We start from the raw sequence: 27,035 nt of genomic DNA, 5'->3' as shown, positions 1-27,035 counted from the left end.
CTTTTATTTTGTGCAACCGCTCTCAACGGGTTACAGCATTCGAATGTACAAGATCACAATTGTTGTAGGTGGTGCTCTTGCATGCCATGACGTAACATTCCGCCCGGTGTTGAAATATGCAAGATTTCAAAACACATTTAATTATACAATTAGCTTACATTTGCTTAAATTAAATAAATAAACTATTCAGATGAAATATTTACAAGTGAACATCAAAATTGCAAAATATATACAAATTGTATACTAAACATGATATAAACATAATTATTATGTACATACAATATATACAACTATCTTAACTATTTTAATTTTCAAAGTTATCCTTTATTGGTAAGAGACAAATTTTTGAAATAGGGCGTGTAAAAATACCTGTGTTAGTTTTTAATTTAATAATTTCCATAAATTATCTCTAAAATTCTAGCCATTGCCCATTTGCAAGGAGGCAAATCATTTTCCTTTAACAATACTAGACATCCGACCTTAACTTTATTTTTTTTGAATTGCGACTTATTTCTTTGCTGTAAGTGGTTCAAATAGTGAATTCTTCAGCGTTTCCAAATTGTTTGAACACATTTGGTAATATATTGCCAGCGCGACAACCTATTGTCAGAAATGTCCACAATTTCTGGTTCAGGTATTGAAGTAATTGGGCTTCCAATGATAAAGTGTCCAGGAGTTAAATCTTCATATACATTAATATTATCTGATAGTGGAATTAAGGGACGTGAGTTAAGTATACCTTCAATCTGAATTACTATTGTTTCAAATTCTTCAATAGTTATTTTACTGTTAGCTAAAGTTCTATAAAGATGGTGCTTAAATGATTTTACTCCTGCTTCCCATAAACCTCCGAAATTGGGAGAACAAGGTGGAATAAATTTCCATTGGATTGATTCTGCAGATAGGTAATTGGCTAAAGTCTCATTAGTCTGACAAACTAGTTTTTTTAAGCGATTTAATTCTGAAGCTGTACCCTTGAAATTAGATGCATTATCTGACATCAATGTTGCAATGCGGCCTCTACGGGCGCAGAGTCTCTTTAAAGATGTAATGAAAGCTTCAGTCGTCAAATCTGTTACCGTTTCTAGGTGAATAGCTTTAGTTGACAAACATACAAAAATCGCTACATAAATCTTTGAATATATTCCCTTTCTTTGGTTTTTAAACTTTATTTGAAAAGGGCCACAAAAATCTACCCCAGAATTTAAAAATGGAGAACTAGGAGTTACTCTCTCTGAAGGTAAATTTCCCATTAACTGGTCTAACACCCTAGGCCTTTGCCTAAAACATCTAATACAATTATGGACAATTTTCCTTGAAATACCTTTACCATTTAAGGGCCAGTACTGTAATCTAATTTGATGTAACAAACCTTGTGCACCAATATGTAGACATGTTTTATGTACATGCTCAAAAAGTAACTTAGTGAATGTATGCTTACTGGGTAAAATTATTTGATGTTTAGATTCAAATGGCAAGTCAGAATTTTTAAGTCTACCTCCAACTCTAAGTAATCCTTTTTCATCTAAGAATGGATCTAAAGATCTTAACTTACTTGTTTTTGAAATATTTTTACCTTTATTTAGTGCATCTATTTCTGATTTAAATTCACTCAACTGTGCTACACTAGCTAAATATTCAGTACTTCTTTGCAGCTCCTCAGTAGTTAAATATTTATTTATCTTATTACGAGACTCCTTAGTTTTAGTGTTGTTAATAAACCTGAAAATAAAGCTAACTATTCTAATTAATTTTATGAAATTATTTGTAAGATTAAAGAGTTCATCATAAAAATTTGAATTAAAGTCATTAATGTTCAGAGTCACAACACATTTTAGTTCATCAGAAAAAGCAAAATCCTTCATGGATTGATTGTCCACTGGTTCATCAGTAAGTTCATCTGGACCAGAAAACCACATTTTATTCCTTATGAGTTCATCTGCACTGCATCCTTTAGAAATAATGTCAGCGGGATTGTTTTTGCTGCTTACATGTTTCCAATGGCAATCTGATGTAAGTGTTTGGATCTCCGCAACCCTATTGCTGACGAATGTTTTTAGCTTATAGGGCTCAGTCTTGATCCATGCCAAAACAATAGTAGAGTCTGTCCACAATGAGATGACATCAATAGGTAATTGGAGAATTGGAACTATCTTTTTCACTAATCTAGATAACAGCAACACAGCACACAGTTCAAGTCGGGGAATGGTAAGTGACTTTAATGGAGCCACTCTGGATTTGCTGCACACTAGACTAGTTTTAAACTGTCCAGATTGGGTGAAACACTAAATAGACAACAGCAGCATAGGCACGTTCTGATGCGTCAGAAAATCCATGAATCTCAATGCGAACTGCATCAGGAAGTAGAATAAACCTTTGAATTCTGAAGTTGTTTACTTCCGAGAGTTTTATGTAGAACTTTTTCCATTCTGTCATTGCATCAGATGGTAATTTTTCATTCCAGCCCAGTTTAATCTTCCTAAGTCCTTGGATAAATATTTTTGCCTTGGTAATGAGAGGGCCTAAAAGTCCAAGTGGATCATAAAGACTCGCTATTTCTGACAGCACTTCCCTTTTTGTAAAAGAGTCCTTAGGCTTGATCTTTACCTTATATGTAAAGCAATCTTTTTTTGGATCCCAAAACATACCTAATGTTTCTACAGAACTAACACCTTGTTCTTTCGAAAATGAATATGATGTGGTAGACAGGTTTTGTAGTAAATTAGAGTTATTAGCGACCCATTTGTGAAGCTCAAATCCAGCTCTTCCGAGGAGTTCAGAAATCTGGGTTTGAAGATTTTTAGTATCTTCTAGTGTTGCATCCCCTGACAGAATGTCATCCATGTAGAAATCAGAACAAATCACATCTGCAGCCTTAGGAAAGTCCTTTTTTTTCCTCATCTGCTAAAGCTCTTAAGGTCCTGGTAGCCAAAAATGGCGCAGAAACTGTTCCATAGGTTACTGTAGACAGTTTGTAAATCTTCACTGGATCATCAGCACTTGATTTCCAGACAATACGCTGTAAGTCTCTTTGAGTGGGATCGATAAGTATTTGTTTGTACATTTTTTTAATATCTGCACTAAATGCATATCTGTGCTTTCTGAATCTACTTACTGTGGAAAAAAGATCTTGCTGAATACCTCCATTTAGTAAAATGGAATTCAGAGAATATCCACTTGTTGTTTTTGCACTTGCATCAAAAACCACTCTTAAGGGAGTTGACGTTTTCTCAGGTTTATATATCGCATGGTGGGGAATGTAATAGTTCACATTGCTATCAGCTTCAATTTTAATCTCCTCCATGTGTTCTAAACTCTCATATTCTCGCATAAATTCCTTATATAAGGTTTCCATAGTATTATTTTTGTTTAGTTTATTCCAGATACTATTTAGGCGCTTGATTGCATTTTCTTTGGAATTTCCTAGTGATGATTCAGCATTTTCCTTTATGGGTAAATGAACTATAAATCTTCCCGTTTTATCTCTTTTATAGGTTTTAACAAAATGCTCCTCACAATAAATTTCTTCTTCACTCTTTGTTATTTCTTTAGCATTTCCCGGCAATGATTCCAATTCAAAAAATTGTTGAACTGCTTCATCTAAATTTGGTTCACTTACGAGAAAACAATTGGCTTTTTGAGGTAACTGGGGAAGAATGCCTGTAACTAAATAACCAAACTTTGTATTTTGTAATATTACATCTCCATTTTGCAGACGAAGTTGTTCAGGTTTTAAAATCTCAAAAAATAACTCACTTCCTAATAGTATATCAATTTGACCTGGTGTATGGAAATTAAAATCAGCTAGTTCAATTGAAGAGGGAATATTTAATGCAGATATATTTAATTTCGATCGCAGATATATTTATTTTCATCGGTTATTTTAGGAAGAATGGAACATTTCACCATGTGTGAAAATGAATAATCTCGATTTGATACTTCAATGTTAGCAGCGTGTTTAATAAACTGCATAATTCCATTTGTACCAGTTACACCTTGTTTTATAGATTTCAGTTTGATTCCGAATTTTCTAGCTACATCTTCTCGAAGAATACATAAAGTCGAAGCATTGTCTAAGAGCCCTCTTAATTGAACTCTGCGACCATCTGCAGTTTTCACATAAATAAGAAGAGTGTTTAATATAACTGATTGATTGCCTTCTATCGCCTGTTTAGTCTCTCTCGGATTCAATGTCAAAGCAGATACTTCGGTTAGTACGTTTAGTTTCGGTTCTGCATCTGTTTGGCTTTCGCTCGCCCGTGCCCTTGAATCTAAAGTGATAGCGTGCTTTTCAGCTGACTCATCATGTATGAGTGCAGGGCCGCCGCGTAGGGGTGGCAAAATTGTTCACCGCACAAGGGCGCCTGGGCCACGGGGGCGCCAAAACTTATAGTACTTATAGTTTTTTTTAAATTTAATGTTACTTAAATAATAGTTGTTAATTATACGCTAGCAATTTTGCATGTTTTGTATTTTCTAAGCAATAAAATGAGATTTAATTTTTATTTTAATTTAGTTTTACTTTTATTTTCGTTCCTGCGGGTTGTTTTCGTTTGTGTAAAATAAAATTTGATTGCCGATACGAACAATAAAAACACATGTAGAGTTAGTGCTACCACACGGAAAACGTGTTAAAAATATAAGAATTTGTAACATGTATGTGCTGTGAAGCTGTTGCGGCTGAACGTCATTGTTTAGTTTGCTTTTTTTTTTTTTTTTCGTTATGATGGTGGCGGCACCACCATGTGAGTGTGCCCGTGAATTAATAGGGAATACCCTTATCTTTGCGATGTTTTACCAAAGAGGATATGCCACCCGATTGATATTTTAAATGAAAACAATCTTACCGATACATTTCCAAATATTGGAATAGCTTTACGGATTTCTTTAACCCTTCCAGCTTCGGTGGCTACTGGAGAACAAAGTTTTTTCAAAACTTAAAATTACAAAAAACTACATGCGATCTACCATGGCGCAGAAGAGCTTACCGGACTTGTCAATTATATCCATAGAGAGTGAAATTTTGGATAAATTAAATATAAAGGAATTGATACGAGCGTTTGTAGCTGCTAAAGCTAGGATAATCCATATTTAAATATATTTTCTAATTTTTATATTTTACTTTAAAATGTTTTATCCTTATCTCGTTTTTAAAATTTATGAAATAATAAAAAAACAATAAGATAATTTAAGTAATAATAAAAAACAATAAACTATAAGACAAACGTGTTTTAATATTATAATTTTAAAGCTTTTCAGTTCGAAAGTCAAATTTTGAATACTATAAAAGAGTATTTCACATCCCATAAAGGGGCACCAAATTTCAATTTGAACAAGGGCGCCTAATATCCACGCGGCAGTCCTGTATGAGTGAGTTATGCCTTTTACCACAACTTGGAATGTTGCAAGAATATTTTGATTTGCAGATCCCCGGATGAGATTTAAGACAGTTAATGCATAATTTGTTATTCGTAACAAAGTTCTTTCTGCCTTCGATAGACATATTTTGAAAAGTAACGCATCTAAATAGTGCGTGATAGTTTTTGCATAAAATACAAGCTTTAGCATTGGAATTTTTATTATTAACTATAAATGTTTTCGCTCTTTTAAATATGCTCGTATTTTGTGGACGTTCGTATTTACTAGGAATACGGTTAATACTTTCTAACAAAGAACTTCGCTTTTCTAGAAATTTCATCAAATTTTCAAATGTAGGAATTTCTGCCGTATTTAGAGAAAGCTCGAATTGTTTCCTTGTCTCTTTAACTACTTTCTGTAGAATGATGTTTACTAGCATTAAATCAGATAGCTTATTTTGTTCGAATTTAAGAACCTTTAACGCTCTGATGTTTTTATTAACGCAGTCCATTAAAGCGCACAGTTCTTTAGCAGATTCGCTACGAATTTTCTCAAAATTTATTATTTCTAGTATATGAGAGTCTATCATTTGACGCTGGTTTTCATAACGATCTGATACTGCTTCAAAGAGTGAGTGAAAGTTATCACTAGACGATTCTAAGCATGCACGGAGATAATACAGCTTTTGAGAATCATTTAATTGCTCATTGTTACTAATTAAATTAACAAATAAATTTTTAAAATTTGCAAAATCAGCTATTTTTCCAGAAAATTCTGGTAATGGAATTTCGGGTAGTCGGATTTTAGTTACTGCATTATCCTTTGAAACAGGGTTTATTTTCAATTCATCTTTAATTGAATTTAATAGCAATTTCAGACCTACCTCTGTTTCTTCAATCCGTATATTTATTTGATCAATATCTTCTAGGATGGTTTCTATATCTTCCGACGTTTCAATACCACAATATTGTTCGGATATCTTGTCCAACTGTGCTTGCAATTGTCCTTAATTTCACTTCTAATTCCATTGCGTTAATGTCCTTGGAAGCTGACTTTTCGGCATTAAAACTTTCGATTCTTTTTAGAGTAGTTTTTATCGAGCCTTTCAGTTTATTTAGTTTCTTTTCTGAAACCGCTTCTTGGTCATCGCTTTTTTCAACTTTTTTACCCATGGTATTTGCTCCGGCTCGACGGACCAATGTTATCGTCCATGAAGAATGGATGTAATAGAAGAAAATACGGATGACGTTATAGTTAAGCAGGCTTTTATTTTGTGCAACCGCTCTCAACGGGTTACAGCATTCGAATGTACAAGATCACAATTGTTGTAGGTGGCGCTCTTGCATGCCATGACGTAACATGTATGTTTATTCTGTTGTATGAAAGTAGGCTTTATCTATCATTTTGCATTTTATACATTAATCAGATGTGTAATATATATTTTTTAAGTAGATGAAAATTTATACCATAAGTGATAAAAATCGAGCTTTATAAATGTTAATATTTGTTTTTAAAATGTATGTTTGGGTTATTTTTCCTGCAGGAAGAATTATAGAAGGCAGTCCAGCAGAACGTTGTGGCCTATTGCATGTTGGGGATATCATATTAGCTGTCAATGGAATCAGTATTATAAATATGTCTCATGGAGAAATTGTAAATTTGATTAAGGATTGTGGCTATAGTGTCACTCTTACTATTGGTAATTATATGTCCTTCAGTTGATTTAAATATATATGTTGATTTTTGAATTAGTTTTATGTGTAGTTGTTGTTTCATATTCATAATTATAGATTGAAGTGAAAATTGTTTCTTATGAACATTATGAAATAAGGAAAGATATAAACAAATTTAATATACAGTGTTATAATTGTTGATAGTTACAAATGTATATCAATGAAAGCAAGACAAAAATGAATAATGATTATATTACAATCTGAAATAATGACTATTCCAACAGAAAACAACTGCTTTGCTCTGCCCCCTCACTGCATTCCTTTACAATTGCTTTCATTCTGATTCTAGCAGACTATTTTTTCACAGTTACTATTATTTCAACCCTAGAGTGGGTGCTTCCAAACTTATTATGCCTGTAACAAAGTACTTAACATGTAGTTTAGCAAACAAATGCTAAGTGTATGATAATCTTATCTGCAAATGATTTTCAATGGCTTTACAATTCTATATAGTGGAAAACTCTTCAGAATTTTGATGTAGAATATTCTCCTGTTTTATCAATATTTAATCCCACCTGCTTACTACAGTGCTTTAAAATAGAAAATTGTTGAAAAAAGAGTTTAAAGAGAATTTCATGCAACTATCATTATTACTGAGCAATTGTCTATTTATTTTCAACTGAGAAAGAAAAATAGAAGCTTAGTTTATTTATTAAGGTCTTTTATTCAATCCTTTCCCGCTCATAAACATTTTTAGCATTTTTCTTGCATTAGGAACAGCTTGCAGCCTTTTGGGTACATATAGATTTCTTCATAGTTTCAAAGGATGTTATTCACAATGGTAATGGCTTCATTTGTGTAAAGGTCTCATAAATGTTTGAGACAGTGAGTTCTCTGTAATGTATTTTATTGAAATACTTTATTTTTTCAATAAAAAAGGCCTCATGTCAGAAAAAAAAAAAAAAAAAATGCTACTCTCTCAGCAAAATATAATTGTCAGCTGTGTTTGCACATTTTCTATATGAATTCCTTTAAATTTAGAAATAAGTTATTAATGATATTTTGGAATTTTATTGTAAATTAGAATTTACTAGTTAATAAATGGTTATACAGAAAGGTTCTCAGGAAATGTAAGTTCATTGCTCTTGCTTATTAAAATGACTAATACATAGATAAGACTACCCTTGAATACTTTAAAGATGAATTGGTCTGGCCTTTTTCACTCCAGAATTTACTAATTTTTTATCTAGTATTTGAAAATCATTGCATACAATAGATTTTGAAAAAAAAATTTCAAACTTTTTCAGATGAGGAATCTAGCAATGGTTCATTATCACAAAAGGTATATATATTTATATATTTTTTCATACAATTCTTTGATTAATAAAAATATATAATAGAAATGGAAAATCAAAATATTTCTGTATTAATTTAATTTTAGTTTGATCTGTAATGCACACTAATTTTTTTTTTTTTTTTTAATGCAGGGAGATGATGTATCACTTGATCAAGAAGAGTTTTATCAAACAGTTTTCTTGCAGCGTGGTACCAAAGGATTTGGTTTCAGTATTCGTGGCGGTAAAGAATTCCATAATATGCCACTGTTTGTTTTGAGAATTGCAGAAAATGGTCCAGCACAACAAGATGGAAAACTTAAGGTTTTAGCTAATTTTTTAAAATTATAATTCTGTCTATTATTAATTATGTTGATTATGGCATTGCTAATGAATAATTTATGTCCTTAAATTTTAATTTTGGATTAATTCCCTCTAATTATTACAGTACATTTCTCTTCACCATGTTTGAAATATAATGCAAAAATTTTATAAATAATTATAAATTTTTTTAATTAAATAAAATGACGGAAAATAGTGTTTTTACACAAATATTTTTCTAAATAATTAAATTAGCTAACATTTTTTGAAAATATTATAATTTTTCAATAAGTCACAGTTTGGGCTATAGTAACAGCATGTACATTCTGCTTTTTGCTGCCTAAATTTTTTTAAAAATTAAACATACATTTGATTAATGCTCTATATATTTACTAGCCGCCTTTGGCGACCAGCCGGTTCGCCAATCTTAATGTTCATTTAAATTTTAATAATTAAATATTTTATGCAATTCCTATTTTAATAGCTTCTTCATCAAAATATTTTAAAACTTCAAATTTTGATAGTCACATAATTCTCTGATAATATTATAAACGCCTTCAGTCATAACGTAATATGTATCTCTGTAATTTTCTGTTAGTTTCGTAGAATTTATACTATAAATTAAAGTGGAAAGGATTAATCTGCAATTAATATAATAATACTTTTTACTGAAACAAAGTAATTTTTTGTAATATGATTACTGAAAACAGTCACTGAGCATTTAAACTTTATGGGCACTAAAGAATATCTTTCCTAATTTTTGTAATATTTCAAGAATTTGTCAACAAAATATTCTCAGATTCATTATGACCAGAACGATTAATTAACAATGTTTAATTTTAAATGCATCAAACACTAAGAAAATAAAACGAATCGTTTAAAATAATCAGTTGAAAACAGGTTAAAAAAAACTAAAAAAACGATGTACTTAAAACTATAAGCGTATACAAAAAATATATAACTAACAAAAATACAATTTAATTACAAAAACATGCAACTAACCTAAAAATAATTTAAATCATCCGTTGATAATGGTTGTCATGTCAACAATCAGAACACAATGCACATGCGTGAATTTTCAACGGCAGTTACGGTAACGCTATGCAGATTAGAAATTTTTAATTTTCTTTATTCTGTGTTATTTTAATTCAAAAGTACTTAAGAATGAATCTGAAAGATCGATTAATTAACAATGTTTAATTTTAAATGCATCAAACATTAAGAAAATAAATACAATCGTTTCAAATAATCAGCTGCAAAATCTTAAGCCTAGCCTCATGACTGTTGGGAAAAAAAACTGAAGCCGTACTCATTTGGCGGTGGGGAAAATGAAAAGATTTTTTTGGCGGGAAAGTTAGTTTTTAATTAATAATAAAAATTCTAATTAAAAATTCAAAAAAAGGGCTATCCTATCTTTTAAGTTAGATCAAACTGCACAGTGTTCAAATTTGATTAAAATCGGTTAAGTAGTTTAGGAGTCCATCGCGGACAAACAACGTGACATGTAATTTATATATATTAAGACTAGCAGACCCGGCCACTCGTTGCTGTGGCTAAGGTTTTTGTTATATTACATAGTAGTAAACTATTCAAGGGAAACGGTAGGAGAACACCAGTCATGGGAACCACCATGCTTTTTTACACAGATGCCATTTGTAAAAAAACATGGGGACCTCCATGATTGATTTTCTACTACCATTAATATTGAGCAAAAATCAATAATAATAATAAAAAAAATTAATTTCTTTATTTTTTGTATTGAAGTTTGTAACAAATGAGTACATTACAAAGTTGTTAGTAAAAAACACGTAACATTTAAACTTATAAATGAGGTAGGTAGGGCAGATAGTTTTAAATCTTTGACAATAATGTTTATTATTTTGAATTATAAATACTTTTAATTTCAATTTAATTTAGCACTAATCGGTGCACAGTATTTTTGGTTAACCTGTCTTTAGCTAACACAAATAGATTTGACGGTTTTCCTACAAGTGAACATGCAACATATAGTTGCCCATGAGAAAAACATGGATTTTCCAAATCTAAACCACAAATGGACATTGTTTGGCCTTGAGACTTATTTATAGACATGGCAAAAGCTAAACGAATTGGAAACTGTAACCTTTTGAAGGGTATCGGAACACGTGGCAACAGGACCACTTCTCCTTTAAACTTTCCAGTTAAAATGGTAGCTTCAAGTATATTTCCGGTGATCTTTTTGATGACCAAATGCGTAACGTTGCATAATCGAGGTGGATTCAAATTACGCAGGAGAATAATAGGTGAACCAATCTTTAATCGAAGGTTATGTGGTGGCATTCCAGGTATATCTAGTGAATTTAAAAATTAAATTGGAAAATTTACACTATCATTTTCATCAACAACAGTATCGATTGATTTAAAAGACATCAGATCGCCTGGTAACAACTGTTGTATTTGGAAGTTAATAAAAATAATGAAAAAAAAATATCTGCACAATTATTGAAAAAATGTGAGAAGCTTTGTACCCTTTTTTCATATATATATATATTAGTTATCTTTTGATCCTGAAGCCTTAAGTACCTCATAACCATCAAAATACATATATCATACAGTGTGATTTGATGTATAGCAAATATATAATAATATAACTGTGATAATACTTACATGTATATATTTTAATTAAAGATTGTTGAACAATGAAGCACTAATAATTAAAAAGCAAGAAGAATTCCATTGTATTATTTTTACTATAATATGAATTCAATTTATACTTCAGTCTAAATAACACGTGGTCGGCTATGCTAATACCAAAAATTGAAAAAGTAAGAACAATTGAATTTCACTGTATTGCATTTACTACAAAATAAATTTAACTTATACTTTAGCCTCAGCAACACGTGGTGGTTATGCCATTAAATTGTAGCTTATGTGAAACGTTGGTACTTTTAACACAGCGCCATCTGTTAGAATACTTACTCAATCCAGTCAACAGATATCGCCATCTGTTAGAATCGCTTGGAGCTAACAGATAATTGTGACTGTGAAATAATGAACAAATAATTTATTCCTTCTTAATACCTTCCTTCTTAGTATAAACCCTTTATGATGTATAATAAATCCTCTAACTTCAGAGATACAGATTCTGGCTTCCTCAGCTTAAATGAAAGAATTTTTTTAAAAAAAAGTTCTATATTCCACACATGAAGTTGCCATGAGATTTATTCCGTCATTGATACATTTGTCTGTTGCAATAATTCAAAATTCATTTACAAAATGAAATCAGTTTCAGAAACATTTATTAAATAATGATAAGTATTGTAGCTGAAGTAAATGATAGCTGACATAACTTGATACGTACATGCAGTTTATTAGTAAAGAAATGAAAAACTGAAACGATTATTGTAACCATTTTTTATTATCATATCTTCAAGAATTTATATAAAAAGATTAAATTTCATTTAGCATACAAATGAGTTAATATATTTTTATTATCCGATTAGAGGAAATCATTATTGGCTCGTTCACTTACCTTTTTTACGATATCCTTAACAAAAGAAATAAAATAATTAAATTTAAAATTCAATGAAGGTAACAAATGTTATTGTCGTGCAACATTTTTCTTAGTAAACAGTCAGATAAAGAATCGGAATTCATTCAAAACGAAAAGTAATAATTATCCGTGTGCACCTCCAAGTATTTTTCCAAACTTCTTTATAATTAAAAAAAAGCAGAATTTTAGTATGTTATATTAATCAGTGATCCGTTAAAACGTTTGTAATTAATCATTTTCAAATAAAATATATTATTTCTGAGAATTGCCACCGTGAACAGTAATACAAAATTCAAACATAAGATCGTGATACTTTATCCTTTGCAACGTATCAAATTTATTGTATGCATTAAAAAATAATTGTGGAAAATGATATCTTATTCCTGAGAAACGTTTTCAGATAGGATCATAAATAATTCGAACATTCGGATTCGAAACGTAACGCAAATGCGTGAGTTTTTCTACGCCAGTTGGGGTAACGCTATGCAGATTAGAAATTTTTAATTTTCTTTATTCTGTTTTATTTTAATTCAAAAGTACTTAAGAATGAATCTGAAAGATCGATTAATTAACCATGTTTAATTTTAAATGCACCAAACATTAAGAAAATAAATAGAATCGTTTCAAATAATCAGCCGAAAAATCTTAAGCCTAGCCTCATGACTGTTGGGAAAAAAAACTGAAGCCGTACTCATTTGGCGATGGGAAAAATGAAAAGATTTTTTTGGCGGGAATGTTAGTTTTTAATTAATAATTAAAATTCTAATTAAAAATTCAAAAAAAAATCTAGCTATCCTATCTTTTAAGTTAGATCAAACTGCACACGGTGTGCAAATTTGATTAAAATCGGTTAAGTAGTTTAGGAGTCCATCGCGGACAAACAACGTGACACGTAATTTATATATATTAAGATAATGAAAACTGTCATGCTTTGAATATTAGTAACCAAAACTGAATGCTTTATTATATGGAATTTTTGATTTAATTTAGTATTTCTTGTGTCAATTTTATAAATTCATTGAAATTAACCTAAAAATTGAAATTTTTGAAAGAGTTCTTTATAAATTTTATCTTTTACTTTATGTATATACATATAATATTCATTTATTGACAAATAAAGATTTTGAAAGTAAATTTCAAAATTTTTCTTTAGTTCTGCATTGATCTGTATCATAGATAACAGTAATCATAAATTGTTTTTATAAGCATGTTTTTGAAAGTCTAAATGCTTATTTTAAAATGGTATTATGATACTTTATTTGACAAAAAAATGTGTAAGATATATATTCAAATAATCGAGGAAAAAATTATTCTTTGCAAAGTTAAGATAGACAGTATTGTAAATATTAAAAAAAAAAAAAAAAAAAAAAAAAAAAATTAGCAATTCCATTGCATTTCAGTGTTTATTAAAGGTCTATTTCTATTAATAATCTTAAATTTATATATTTTTACAGTTTTAAATCATCTGCCTTTGTTATTTATTTCAAAGTGTTTTAATTTTTAATTAAATTAGCAAACAGTGGACACATTATTAAGATATTTTAATTCAAATAAGCATCTTTATTTATGCATGCATATCTTGCATATTTGTTTGACAGTTACAGATAATTTCATTCAGCAGTCATGTAATATGTTTAAATTTACTAACACTTTATGCTGAAAAGTTGTAAAGAAACATGTTTTGTATGTTATTGTTTTGAGTATATTGTAAATTTATTGCTTTGAATTTTGGAAAGGAAAAATTGCAAGATTATTTTCAGTAACCTCTAAAATATAAATTTAAGCATTTTCAGCACTTTTTATTTTAAGTGTAAGTAATAATTACTAATCTTCAAAAAACACACAATTTTAACATTTAAATTTTGATTCTGTCATTGAAAGTAGGTGATCCAAAACTTTCATTAAAATTCATTCAGCGACTATTATTCTGAATTTATTGATGTTGTCTTTATAAAGATATTCTATTATTCTGTTAGGGCTCTTGACATAGTATTTCATCATTTGAAAGGCACATAATTTGGTATTCAAAATTAATACTTAAAAAAATAACTTGCCATAGAACAAAAGTGTATAAACTACAATTGGCTTTGGAAATAAAACTAAACAAAATGGTTCATTAATTTAAATAAAAAGGCTGAAGAGAATGATCGGAATAAACAATATTGAAACTACAGTGGACTGTCTGTAATCAGATGAGACATAACTGATTTATATTTCACTACAGAGATCTAGACTTCTCTATAAAATGGCCTGGGTACAAGAAGTCATTTAGGGCACTAATTTGTCGTGAAGGGAAAATATATACATTGTTAATGCATGTTTATTTTATACATGATTTTGTTTTTGCTAATACATCAAATACTTCAGAAAAATTGCAATTTTTTGCAATTTCTTTTTCGATGTTTAATATAGTGAATGCATTTAAATGTTCTCAACATATGCTTGACCGAAGATAATTGTTTATTAATTTTAATTTGCTGAAAGAGAATTCAGCACTCCCCATAGTAACTGATAACATAAAGAAAAGTTTTAACACAATTAATACATTTGGAAATAACTCATTATAACAACTAATTATTATGTATGTCAATATGTCTTGTGTATTATTTACATCTCTTTTATTCAAAATCAATTGCGATAGCAAACAAATTTCCTGGATTAGGTTTTCATCTACATCTTTGTTATAAAACTTCATGAAGTTTTTGGAACATTTCTCTAATTCATGTTTTATAAAAGTTTTTATATCAGTGGTTAATTTAGAAATCAGAAATACTATTTGGTATACTTTTAAATCTATCTTCTACGCATCTTTATCGCTTATTTATCTGACGTCATTCCTTACTGATGTCTTTACAGTGCACTATTTAGTATAATTTTTTTCCCCCTTGAGCAGATTGATAATTATGTGGCATTTATCTCTTGTTTTATATATTAAGAATTTGTCATAATTTATTTTGGAAATTTTTTTTCTTAAAGGTTGGAGATCAAATCATTGAAATTAATGGAGTTTGTACTAAAGATATGACTCATGCTGAAGCAATTGAATTGATTCGTAAGGAAGGAAATTCTGCGAGACTACTTATTAAGCGAACGAATTACACTCATGGCAGTTTAGGTACATGATGTCTTGTAAATCATTTCTCTTTTTATGTTTTCTTATAATTGAAATTAGATTTATGCATTTTAATCTTAATTCTTATAACAGACTTTGCATTTTAGTATATTTTTAAAATTTAGATGATAGTTGCAACAATTAAAATATGGAAGGAAAAGTAACCTGGAGTTCTTTAATGAATATTTTATTTCCTCATGCTGATGATGAAAATGATGATCAGTTTTGAAATATTATTAAGATTTCCTGAGATACCTGACCATGAATGAAATTCTGGATCACTTAAAAGCAAAAAGCACAGAAAAGAAAAAGTGAGAAAGCATTCATAACGTATATAGCTTTAAAAGGGAATTTTAATGAGAAAGCATAATGTTTCAGCATATGGAGAATTAGCATGGAAAAAATAAGAGCATGTGCAACTAGGAAGTTGAAATGAAGCCCGAGTTTGAATGATTAGAAAATAATTATTTTTAAAATATGGATAAATTGAAATTATATATAATTTAATGATCTCATTTTGATCAAATTAATCAAATTATTACTCACCAACTTAAAAACATTTTAACTTGTCAGTTGTATGAGTTTCTCATGCCTATTTGGATGTAATAAAGATATCTTAAACTGTTGCCCTAACAGCTCCTTAGTTTCGTTTCTAGTGTCTATATCAAAAGTAGGGGACATCTTATCTGAATTACTAAAAGCCATGAACTTACTTTTCCATTATTTCTTTGTTTCATATTCTTAGCAGTGAAGATAACACTGTATTCAAATTCCCTTTTAGTCGAATGATCAATAAACGGAATTTTGACTATTTTTAAATGATTTCAGATTCTTTTAAGACTACAATACAAAAACCAGGTACCTAAAAATTTATATATTATGCAAGATACTTTTCATATAATGTCCTCTCTTTTCTTGATTCAATAGATGAAATTTAAATTGTTAAAGTTAGACATATAATTCCAATTGAAAAAGGATTTTAATGACATAAAAAAATTAATTTATTCAACAGTAAAAAATATAGGTACTACTGAATATTGGTAAAACATAATTATTTATTTAATAAGTAAAAAAAAAAAAAAAAACCATATTTGGCACTAAAATTTTTTGTGTCCAAAATTGACCTAGTAATGAAATTTTGAATATAAATTTTTAGATAATTTTAGACCATTTCATTGGTTGCATCTGTTTAATATACAAATGTAAAATGTTAAATGAATATACTTATCTTAGCCAATGCTCAATAGAATTACAAATCTCTTTCAAATTTAGAATTAATCAAAATAATTCTATCACAGTATTTATATTCTGTTTTAAATAAAAGTATTTATTTATTTAGAGTTTTAGGCATTATCAAATGTAAAATTGCAGCAAGTTTTTTTTCTTCTTCTTTTCAAATTTAATGACATAGTTATTCATCTTCCCAAAAATCAATTTCTTCCTTTCCTTAATTAATGATAATGCAGAATTCCTTAATTAATGATAATGCAGCTTCTCTGCATTTTTATTATTATGATGAACGAGTCTTTTAACGGTTTTATTTTCAGTGTTATGTAGTTAGATAGAATCTTTTGTTTTTAAAATATGTAATATGACAATCTTATTATATGAAATAATTGGATTGTTTCTGGATTCTACTAATTTTTGATGTTGAATTATAATATCTATGACAAATCACTTTAAATTTGTTTAAAAACATGTTGTTGTTTCTGATCCCAGGTGGTTTAACTGATACCACCTCCATAAAACCAAAGATATCATGTCCATGAAACCAAAGATCTCTAAAAAGTCCAAAAACAAAAGCAGATCCCTTAAAATTTCAAAAATAGTAAAATTTAAACATTTAGAAACGTGATAAGGGATGCACAGACAAGTCTATTGAAGAGTTAAAAATTATGATAATATTTTATGATTCTAAAATAGGATTCCGTTTGCTGTGTATTAATCTGATATTTCTATATGCATTTTTTGTAATCATAATGTTTATAGGCTAGGTACTATTTGTAAATTTTTGGGATGAGACATGCAAAAAATATCAGTTGGAAGCCTTGCAGGGAGATTGGAGCTAGAGCTACAAATATTTTTCTCCCTTGAGTTTTAAATTCTCTTTAAAATTAATGCTTAATGCTTTTTTTCTTAATAATTTTGGAATATCTTAGAGTACAAAAATGTTTTAAAATTTAATTTTTCAGTGTACTAATTTTAATAAATTTTTCTAAATATTTTACTTTAGTTTTTTTCTACCTATATGAATGTTTTGATGATCTTAAATGTATGTATTTTTGTGAGGTTATTGTTGCTATAATTAAGAGTAAATTTTTAAAAATAATGCAAATAGGTGAAACAAACAAAATATTTACCATTTTATGATGTTTTGAAATTTGACTTTTAAAATTTTTAAAATTTGATAATAAAGAGTGTTTTTATTTTTATTAGAATGAAGATTAAAAAGCAGAAGACTTCATTAGCCTTAGATATGTTGTTGTAAATCAATTTTAATCCATTATTTGAATATAAATTGTGATTTTAAACAAAATAATTATTCTACAGTGTGTATCATATGGGCAAAAATTTAAAACTTATTTGGCACAAGATTCCATTTAGTTTATACAATTATTTTTTATAATATTATGTTTTGTACATACTTTACAAATTTTACATTTAGTCAGTTTAGTATTTTATTTGTACTTATTTTATTCATGTTAGAAATCTGACATCATTTAGTGTACATATGTTAATAATTAATATGTTAATTTTTAGGTTGGTGAATCCAACACATATCAAAAGCACTTTACATTAGCTTGTATGTAGAGTTGTTCATAAAATTATTCATATTTTTCTACTCTTGTATTGACAATAGTATGTTAATTTGTTCTTGGTTTGGTTGTAAAATTAGATGACAATGTTGTAGCAGTAAGCATTCCATTTATTTGAAGAGTTTTTATTAGAAGTATTTATTATATATGAAATATTTTTATTTGATATTAGGTGAACTGTTTATACATTTATTGTTTATCAATTATGTTTTTTTAAAAACTTTTTGGGTATTTATTTATTGAAGCTTTCTGTTTTTTTTTTTCTTAGGTATTAGTAAAAATTTTGAATTGTATTAAAATTGTAATCACAGTTTTAAATTTTAATTTAAGAAAAACAGAATTAAAATATTGATATGAATTTGTATATTTCATAAAAAATATATAAAATATCAAGACTAAAAAATTCAATTTTTGTTTTAGTTGCTATCAATTTATTTGCTAAATCTTTATAGATGTTTTTTTTATTTTTTTAATGCAAATGGAAAATTGTAAACTATGCCAGCCTTAGGTCTTAGTCTTTAATAAAATTTAATAAAATACTCATATCAGTTTTCGATTTATTTCATATCTGCTGCTTGGTCACTAAATTTTTTTTTGTCAGAAGTCTGTATGTTAAAAGAGAATCTGAAATGGCATTTTACTTTTGAAATACACTTTCCTTCCCATTTGGGAATTAGATGAATTTATTCCATTCATCTAACAAATCATAACTACAATTAAGTCTTTTCCTAAAAGAATATTACAACTTCAGAATTAATAATATAAAGTTCTGATAATTGGTAATTACAGAATTTGTCAATGAAAATAGATTTATATAATTGAAAGTTAATTTTCCAAATTAATGTTTCTGTTGCATAATAATTAAAAAAAAATTAACTTTCAAGTTTATCACAGTAAATTGAAGTTAAATATTTTTTTATAGTTAGTAATTTCATATTAATTGGTATTGGTAAATAAATATACATATGCAGTATTAAGAAATAGAAATACATCTGTTTCAAACTACAGTCAAATATAGTCTTATGCTATAATTCTTATCATAATTATATACATCATTAACATTTTTTTACAATAAAAAATGTTTAATTGTGTTTTAAGAATTTATTTTTTTAAGTGTAATTAATTTGTCTAACGTAACAAAAATGAAAAAAATTATTTTATGAACAAAAGATATTATATGGAAAATATTATCTACAAATGTGTTTTGTGTTCACATTTTGCACTGTTTAAAGATTACACATTATACCTGTTACTCGTTAAATGCATTTAATAAAATTTCTGCTTTTTATGAAGTATAATTTAAAATATTTATTCATGAAAAATTTGTATAATAGCAGCAATCATTCTTCTTTTCTGTGTATAGAAAAAGAGCACTGGTTTTACAGAAGTATTTATTATATGCTATATATAAGAGTTTTTTCATGGTAGGGCTATTTTTATAGAAAAGATATTGAAACGATGAAATCATTTGATGACCAGTGATAATTTTATTAAATAATTATTGCGTGATGGAAGAAAATATTTTTAAAATTGTAGTTTGTAATTTTGTCTTCCAATCTGTGATAACAGAATGATTGAATTACATTCCTTAATTATTTAGATCTTGGAGATATTTTGATTTTTTTTAATTGCACAGTTTCCCACTGTCCATTATTGTTTTAAAGTTAATTTATTTTTTTAATATTTATTTGGAGAAAAAAATGCAGGACTTGAATTTTCAAGTATATATATATTTTTTTCTTGATTTTAATTATTAAATTTTGTTTGTAATTCGTGCTAGTTTTGTTCTTTTTAACTGAGAATTTTGAACTATCAGATGTTTACCAATATTTTATCTTTTGAGAATGGCTTGGCTCATTTTATTACACATTTTTCTTTTAACTGAAATTTCAGCCAAATTCTATTTGCCAAAAAGTAATTGTAAGAAATTGTTGACTTGAGGAGGGGGATGCAGATGTGTCTTGTTTTTGTTAATGTTTTTATTTACAGTACATCATTTACATTTTTGTAATATATATACATTTGTTATTTTGTCAGAGCCGTAACATTTAACATGTTGTCTGGTATTTAATGTAAATGGTTTATGTTAAAATATTGTTAAGGTTTTTAATTAAAAGTGTTTATTCATTATTCATAACAAAATTTGTGTTCTTTTATAGGAATTGGTGCCTTTTATCTATTTTTTGTGAAGTATTTTTATTTCAAGTGTTTGTTTTTTAGTTTACGTTTGTTTCTTTAAATTGTGTAAAACAATTCCGTCTGTACATGAGAGAATAAATAAAAAAATATTATTAAATTTTTGCTTTTTCTTTTAATAATTGAGATTAAATTTTTTGATAGAAATCGGAATCGTATTAATGCAGGGTTGTCACGCCACCGGGAGAATATAGGAAACCAGGAAAACACACCGAATTTAAAGATTACAGGGAAAATGTTGTAAAACCTGGAACTTTTCATAAATTTCGGGAAAATACAGGGAATTTTAAGTTTCTTAGTTATTTTTTTCCTCCCATCTAAAAAATGCTGATCTCTAAAGATTGCAAGAATAAAAAATCGTAGCCACAGCTTCCGAAAATGAAACAATACCATTCACGATTCTGTAATGCAGAAATGCGCCCCTTTTTTCCTGTATAGATCAGTCTAGTTTCAGTTTGCGAGACAGTCTGTGGTGGACTTCCGCACAAACGTTGGATACGGTCACCTCATTACTTGAGATTTCGGAGGCCCTCAAAATCTATATCGTAGTGCTGAAACTGCGATGATTTGTTTTCCATATCAGACAAACACACAGTTTTTTTCCTCTCCTTTATTCAGAGGGGGGGGGGGACCTTATTGAAAATGAGTCAAACAATACATAGGGGGAAATAATTGTATGAAGAAACCAAAAATAAATAATTTTAAAAATATTGATATTTGAGAAATTTCTACGATATAAAATCTTTAAATAACCCCCCTCCAAATATCAAAATCATTTCTTCCAAATAAATTGCAATATGATTTGCAAAATCATACGATTTGAATATTATTAACAGCCGAGGGAGATATGGTATATCGGGAGGATCTAAAGGCTTATTTTTTCGGGAGCAAATGAACAATTGTGTTTTATTTTATTTGATCTACAAGATAGTGCACTAAAATGTATTATAATTAAAATGAACTTTCAGTCAAATCTCTGAATATTTCTCTGAGAATTTATTTATTTCAAATTTGTTTGCAGATCCGTGAGATCCATTCCCCCCCCCCTTCTTTCTGCCATACCCTGCATTTGATGAAGTTGTTTTGTCGAGATTTCTGTATATTTTCTTTGCCTGTTGTTCATTTCCATTAAAACATGTCGTTCTCACAAGATTTTCTTTTTGTTGCATTTTTGAAGAGGCCAGCTTCAAAATATGCAAACATTTTTTTCTTTTTTTCACAAAACAAATGCAGTTTTTAAAAATATTTTATGACATAATTTAATAAAAAATAATAAATAAGAATGATATGATCATTTTAATTTTGTTGTTTGCCATTTTCTTAATAATTTGATATTTTTACATGGAAGAAAATACTTATGAATTCTTATTTAAAAAATTTCCATAGTAAATATGGAATATATAACTATTAGAATTCTACCTGTTTTCTGAAATTTTCTGAAAACACACTTAACATCATCAACAACAAAATATCTTGTGACAACAAAATATCTTGTGACATTATTCTTAGGATTTATTTCCAACCTAAAAAAAACAATGAAAAATACACTTTGTGCAATAGCTTTCATCAAAATATATATTGCGAAAATTTTATTATTTTGGAACAAAATAATAAAATTTATTAGTATTTATTATTCAAAAGAGGAAGAAATACTGTCAGCTAAATGGTGGAGTTTTTATTAAAGTGAACTCATTTATGGCAATACTAACATTCATTAAAGCTAAAGAGTTGACTATTAAAGCCACTGAGTTAACCATTTCTCTGCTGTACTATTTTTTCCAATTCGTCAGGTTTTTTACTTCCTCATACTAGATTATGAAATTTTTCTCTTTTTCTTTCTTTTACTACAAATAGTATTTTGATTCATGGGGGGGGGGGCACTTGACAAGTGTTTAATCTAGCGAATTGCCTTTAAATGATGAACATCCCCATTCTAGGAATTTTAAAGTATTAGTCTCATTAAATGTAGATACGTTTCGGCGCGAATAAAATCTTTTTAATAATGTACAAAAGCATTGTCAGTAAACGAAGCTGAGGTTGAGCCATTTCTTCTTTCTACACTGGGGCAAATTTACTAGCTGGAAGGGTTTTGTAATCTGTAGAAAAGGGGGTTAAAATAGACTTAACCTCATAAATTTATGTCCTAGAAAGTTGTCTTTATATCGCTCTGTGCCTTCAATTCCTATTGGTCAGACTGTTATCCCTGACTGAAGACGGGGTAAGAACAAAGGCGAATCCAAGTAGTTGGGAGACGTTGAGAAATACTGCAACTTATGCAAGCTGCTTTAAAATACTGTTTTAATATACTGCTTAAAAAGGGATGAGCTGCTTTAATAGAGGTGAGCAAAATTCTTATTTTATTATATTGCGTTTTGTAGTATTAAATATTTATAAATCTACTATTTTTTAAAATTATTTCTAAGAAAATTCGACATGTATAAATTGTTGATAAATATTCATGATAAAATAAAAAATAGCATTCTATTTGACTGTCATGAAATTTATATTAAATAGAAATTCAGTTTGAGTTGGATTTCGAAGCAGTTTTCTATTTATAGCGAGATATAACAAATTGGATTGCCAGAAGTAATAGGATTTTGCTCTTTTCCACATGATCATTAAAACAATGGCTATGGTGTTGGAATAAATCAGCTAAATATTTATTTATTTCATACACATTAACCTTTCTTTCTAATAAATTAAATTCCAGTGAGTTTTAAAAACGATTATTTTAGAAAAAATTAGTAATTTAGTAACCAGAGTAAAATAGATTGATAATAAGACAATAATAACTTTAAATTGGCATGAAATGTTATGCTTTTTAATTACATTATTTAAAATTTCGCAGGTAAAAGCTTTGTTAGCTTATCGAAAATTTTCTGTATTTATAAACATCTCTTCTAAATTACGGTATTAAAACTATAATCCAAATAACATGTTAATGCTAGTTTTTTTCTGATAAGGGATATATATGTTACCGTTAAAGTATGAAATCCGTTATTTTATAGAATACCTAGTTATTTCATGAAATTACTGATCGTGTCCGTTAAAGTGTAAAACTCTCTTGTATTTCATGGTTTAACTAGTTATTTCATAGAATAACGATCTGCAGCCCGTTAAAGTGTAAAATAATCTATATCATATATCTCGCACGACAAATACATTTACCTTCCACCACTACTGCATTTATGTTTTTATTTGTTTGTTTTAGAAATAAAAAATGTTTTTATTTTAGAAATAATGTTCTTTGTAATTCCAAGTGTCATTTTAGTAATCGCTGCATAAATTAGATAAATTGCTCCTTTTTCATTTTAATTGTCCATCATTAGTTTAATTTCATTTTAGATAAATTGTTTATTTTACACTTTAACTGTCTCTCATTAGTTAATTTATAGAATACCTAGTTATTTCATAGAATAACTAGTTAAAGTGTCAAATTAATAACATATTACACCCATTAACGGACACGATCAATTATTTCATGGAATAACTAGGTATTCTATGAAATAACTGCATTATATACTTTAACGGTAACATATATAAGGTTATACTATAAAGGTAATCAGTTTTAAATTTTTTATTTTATCGTTTTGAATTGATAGCTGTGTGATTTTGGTATAACCATGTGAGCAGATTAATCGAATTTTAAAGTAATAATTTTAGTATTTCTATATTGCTGCAATCATGGGTCTTTATGAAAATGCGCACAGTTCCTTTTATTTTGTTTCATGATTTAGTCTTTATCAGTCTTTGTAAATGTTCGATATACAAGTAAATAATAGATTTTTGGAAGAATTCGTAATGTAATGAAAAGTACGTACGCTTTGACCGGTGTATTTATATTTCTAGAAATGTTTGAGAATTATAAAATAAAGGCAAGTGAAAAAGAAAGAAAAAAAAAAAGCCGAAGACGGTAGTATGGAAGACTGTACGTAGACGAAATGGAAAACTAATTGTCAAAAAAAAATTAAGTGTCAGATAGGCTAAGCTTTGAGCTTTTTTGAAAAAAATAAATAAGAACTAAATCGATACATTTGCCGAGAATAATTTTTCAGTTTTAAAATTTGAATGCTTGGCACTGTAATGTACATCCCATTTAGAAAGCAGAAATAAATCACTGTAGCGATTACATAAATGAAATAAGTATAAAGGTGAATTTAAAACGCAAATAAGCTTAGCTCACGGTACTTTCTAATCAACACAATGTACAAAGAAAGGGGCCTCAGAATAATTTAGCACCTGTGGCCTCAAGTTGTCAAAATCAGCCATTGGAGACTTGTCCTTTCCCCACGTGATTCCAGATTTGCATCTAATGAGTATGCGCGAGACTTTTGTAACTGCGTGAGAGAATACAATACATTTCTCTGGCTGGAACATTCAATTCGTGGAAGCAGCGAGGTCCCATACTTGAGTTTACTGAATGTTTTTTTTTAAATTATTTAATCTACTTTGATTAAGCTGAAAGTTTCTCTGAGAATTTTTTTTTAACAATGGTCTGCTCAAAATCCATACTTAATATGAATCCATATTTAATATCATTGTTGTTGAACTTAGGATCTAAAAGCAATACAGGAAAAGATAACATACTAAATCCGAAAACGTCAAATTTAATGTCCGAAAATAAACCGAATTCGAACTTTTTAGTTCAAGAACAATAATTTAAAGCTGAATTTTCTATGGCATTAAAATTTATTACATCACATTCGTCTTTTAGTTTATTCAATGATATATCGGAAATATTTTTATGTATGTTCACTGAAAGTGAAACAGCTAAAAAATGTACGTTAGGCCGTACAAAAATGTCACACTTTATTTTTTATGGATTAGCTCCATGAAACTAATGATTTAAAAATCTGCAGAAATTGATGCCCAGACACATGAACTTGCAAAAATGAATAAATAAAGAAAAGTAATCTTGCTTTGTAATGTTTTGACAAAATATGATGAAAAAAATATTTTGCGTTTTATTTCACCTGAGTCTTTAATCTTGTGTGACTTACAGAAGAGCATGAAAGGTAATATATCCCCCTCCCCACTTATTATATAAATTTTGTCTTTCTAAATTCTTGATAATACACTCATGTCCATAAATTAAGGATAATGCAAGTTCAGTATAAGAAAGAGTCAGAAGCAAAACAAATGTGACTTATTTGTAAAGCCTATTTATTAAACAAAAGATAAAGAGCAAAAAAGATGCTATATGTTTGATATCATTAATAAAAATTACGATTTTTTGCTCCCTGGAGCAAATTACCAGAAAAAAAAACTATATACAAAAACCAATATTACATGGTTAGTATGATGGTTAATGCATAATATGTCTCCCAAACGATGCAATACAGTCCGTACAACTCCTAGGTATGCCGAGTATCAAATTATCGATCTGATGTTGGGGAAAATTACACCACTCATCAAGCAATGCTCTCCGAAGTTCCGGTAGACATGTAGGAGGTGGTTGACGGACTGCAACTCGTCGGGCAAGTATGTCCCACACATGCTCTGCTGGATTCATGTCCGGTGAGAATGCTGGACAGTCCATACGGGTGATATCCTCCGATCGAAGGCATTCGTTTACGATGTTTGCGCGGCGAGGACGGGCGTTGTCATCCATAAATACGAATTCTGCGCCCATGGCGCCCCGAAACAAACGTACATGTTGTCCCAGAATGACGTCCCGATAGATTTGGCCTGTCATGGTTCTAATTTTAACATGCAGGTTAGTTCTGGAACGCAGAATAATTCTTCCCAAACGAGCAATCCTGCCCCACCATAACGGTGTCGTTCAATGATGTTCTCTTGGTGGTAACGAGTACCTGGAGTACCTGTACCTCTCCATGTGAAAGTCCGACGAGAATCAGACTGCAAGCTAAACCTGGACTCGTCGGAAAACATCACATAAGCCCACTGTTGCGGTGTCCACAATGCATTCTCTCTATTCCAGTTTAACCGCAGGCGACAGTGAGTTGCAGTGAGTGGAACACATCTGACAGGCCTATGAGCATATAGACCAATCTGCCCTAAGCGGCTGTACACGGTCTGAATTGAAAATGTCGTACCAGTGACTGAAGAGAGTTGACGAGACAGGTGTGATGCTGTGCTCCATCTGTTTCTTTTGGCAGTAACGGCCAAATACCGATCCTCATTCGGCGTTGTAACTCGATGGTGACCTGTGCTGTAACATCTACTCACATTACCAACATCTTGGAATCGTTGCCAAAGCCTGGATATGACACTCTGGGCGATTCCAAGTTTCTCGGATACTTCCAGCTGGGCACGCCTACATTCCAGACGGCCGATAATTCTACCACGTAAAAAATCATCCAAATGCGCCCTTTGTGTCATAACTATGCGGTTATTGCACTGAAAGGCTTATAAAGCGCTTCCAAACAATTTTACTTCTTTGCCTGTATTCCTTTTACACTCTCGTCATTGTGACGTACTATCGGTGTCATCTGTTGGCTTCCTGCAATTTGTATATGATTTTTGAAGATGTGTTTAGTCATTTTACGGGTGATATATATATATTTTAGAGTTCGATTTCCGTGTGATTCTGAATTATCCTTAATTTAAGGACCTGAGTGTAAATAAAGATAATTTTTTATATGTAAATATAAACCTTATTTTAATATGCTATTATTTCGAATAATGTTACATTGGTTGCTCCCTTTCCTTGCTTTTTCTACTCCTTAAAAT

At 29.2% G+C, this 27,035-nt stretch overlaps 1 protein-coding gene across 6 annotated transcripts in view; it reads left to right on the top strand.

Moving 5' to 3' along the window:
* Positions 1-20,412, top strand: part of LOC129966801 (membrane-associated guanylate kinase, WW and PDZ domain-containing protein 1-like) — a 70,917-nt gene extending 50,505 nt beyond the window's left edge. For all 6 annotated transcript variants that reach the window (XM_056081373.1, XM_056081372.1, XM_056081371.1 and 3 more), the window contains 5 exons: positions 6,902-7,057; positions 8,339-8,373; positions 8,519-8,689; positions 15,195-15,333; positions 17,767-20,412. In XM_056081373.1, coding sequence (XP_055937348.1) covers positions 6,902-7,057; positions 8,339-8,373; positions 8,519-8,689; positions 15,195-15,333; positions 17,767-17,771 — 506 coding nt within the window. In that variant the 3' untranslated portion in view covers positions 17,772-20,412. The remainder of the gene's footprint in view (positions 1-6,901; positions 7,058-8,338; positions 8,374-8,518; positions 8,690-15,194; positions 15,334-17,766) is intronic.
* The last annotated feature ends 6,623 nt before the right edge of the window (positions 20,413-27,035 follow it).

Source organism: Argiope bruennichi, chromosome 4, assembly GCF_947563725.1.
Source record: "Argiope bruennichi chromosome 4, qqArgBrue1.1, whole genome shotgun sequence".
Lineage (NCBI taxonomy): Eukaryota > Metazoa > Arthropoda > Arachnida > Araneae > Araneidae > Argiope > Argiope bruennichi.
Note: the sequence above shows the minus strand (reverse complement) of the source record. Positions and strands in the feature narration are given on the sequence as shown.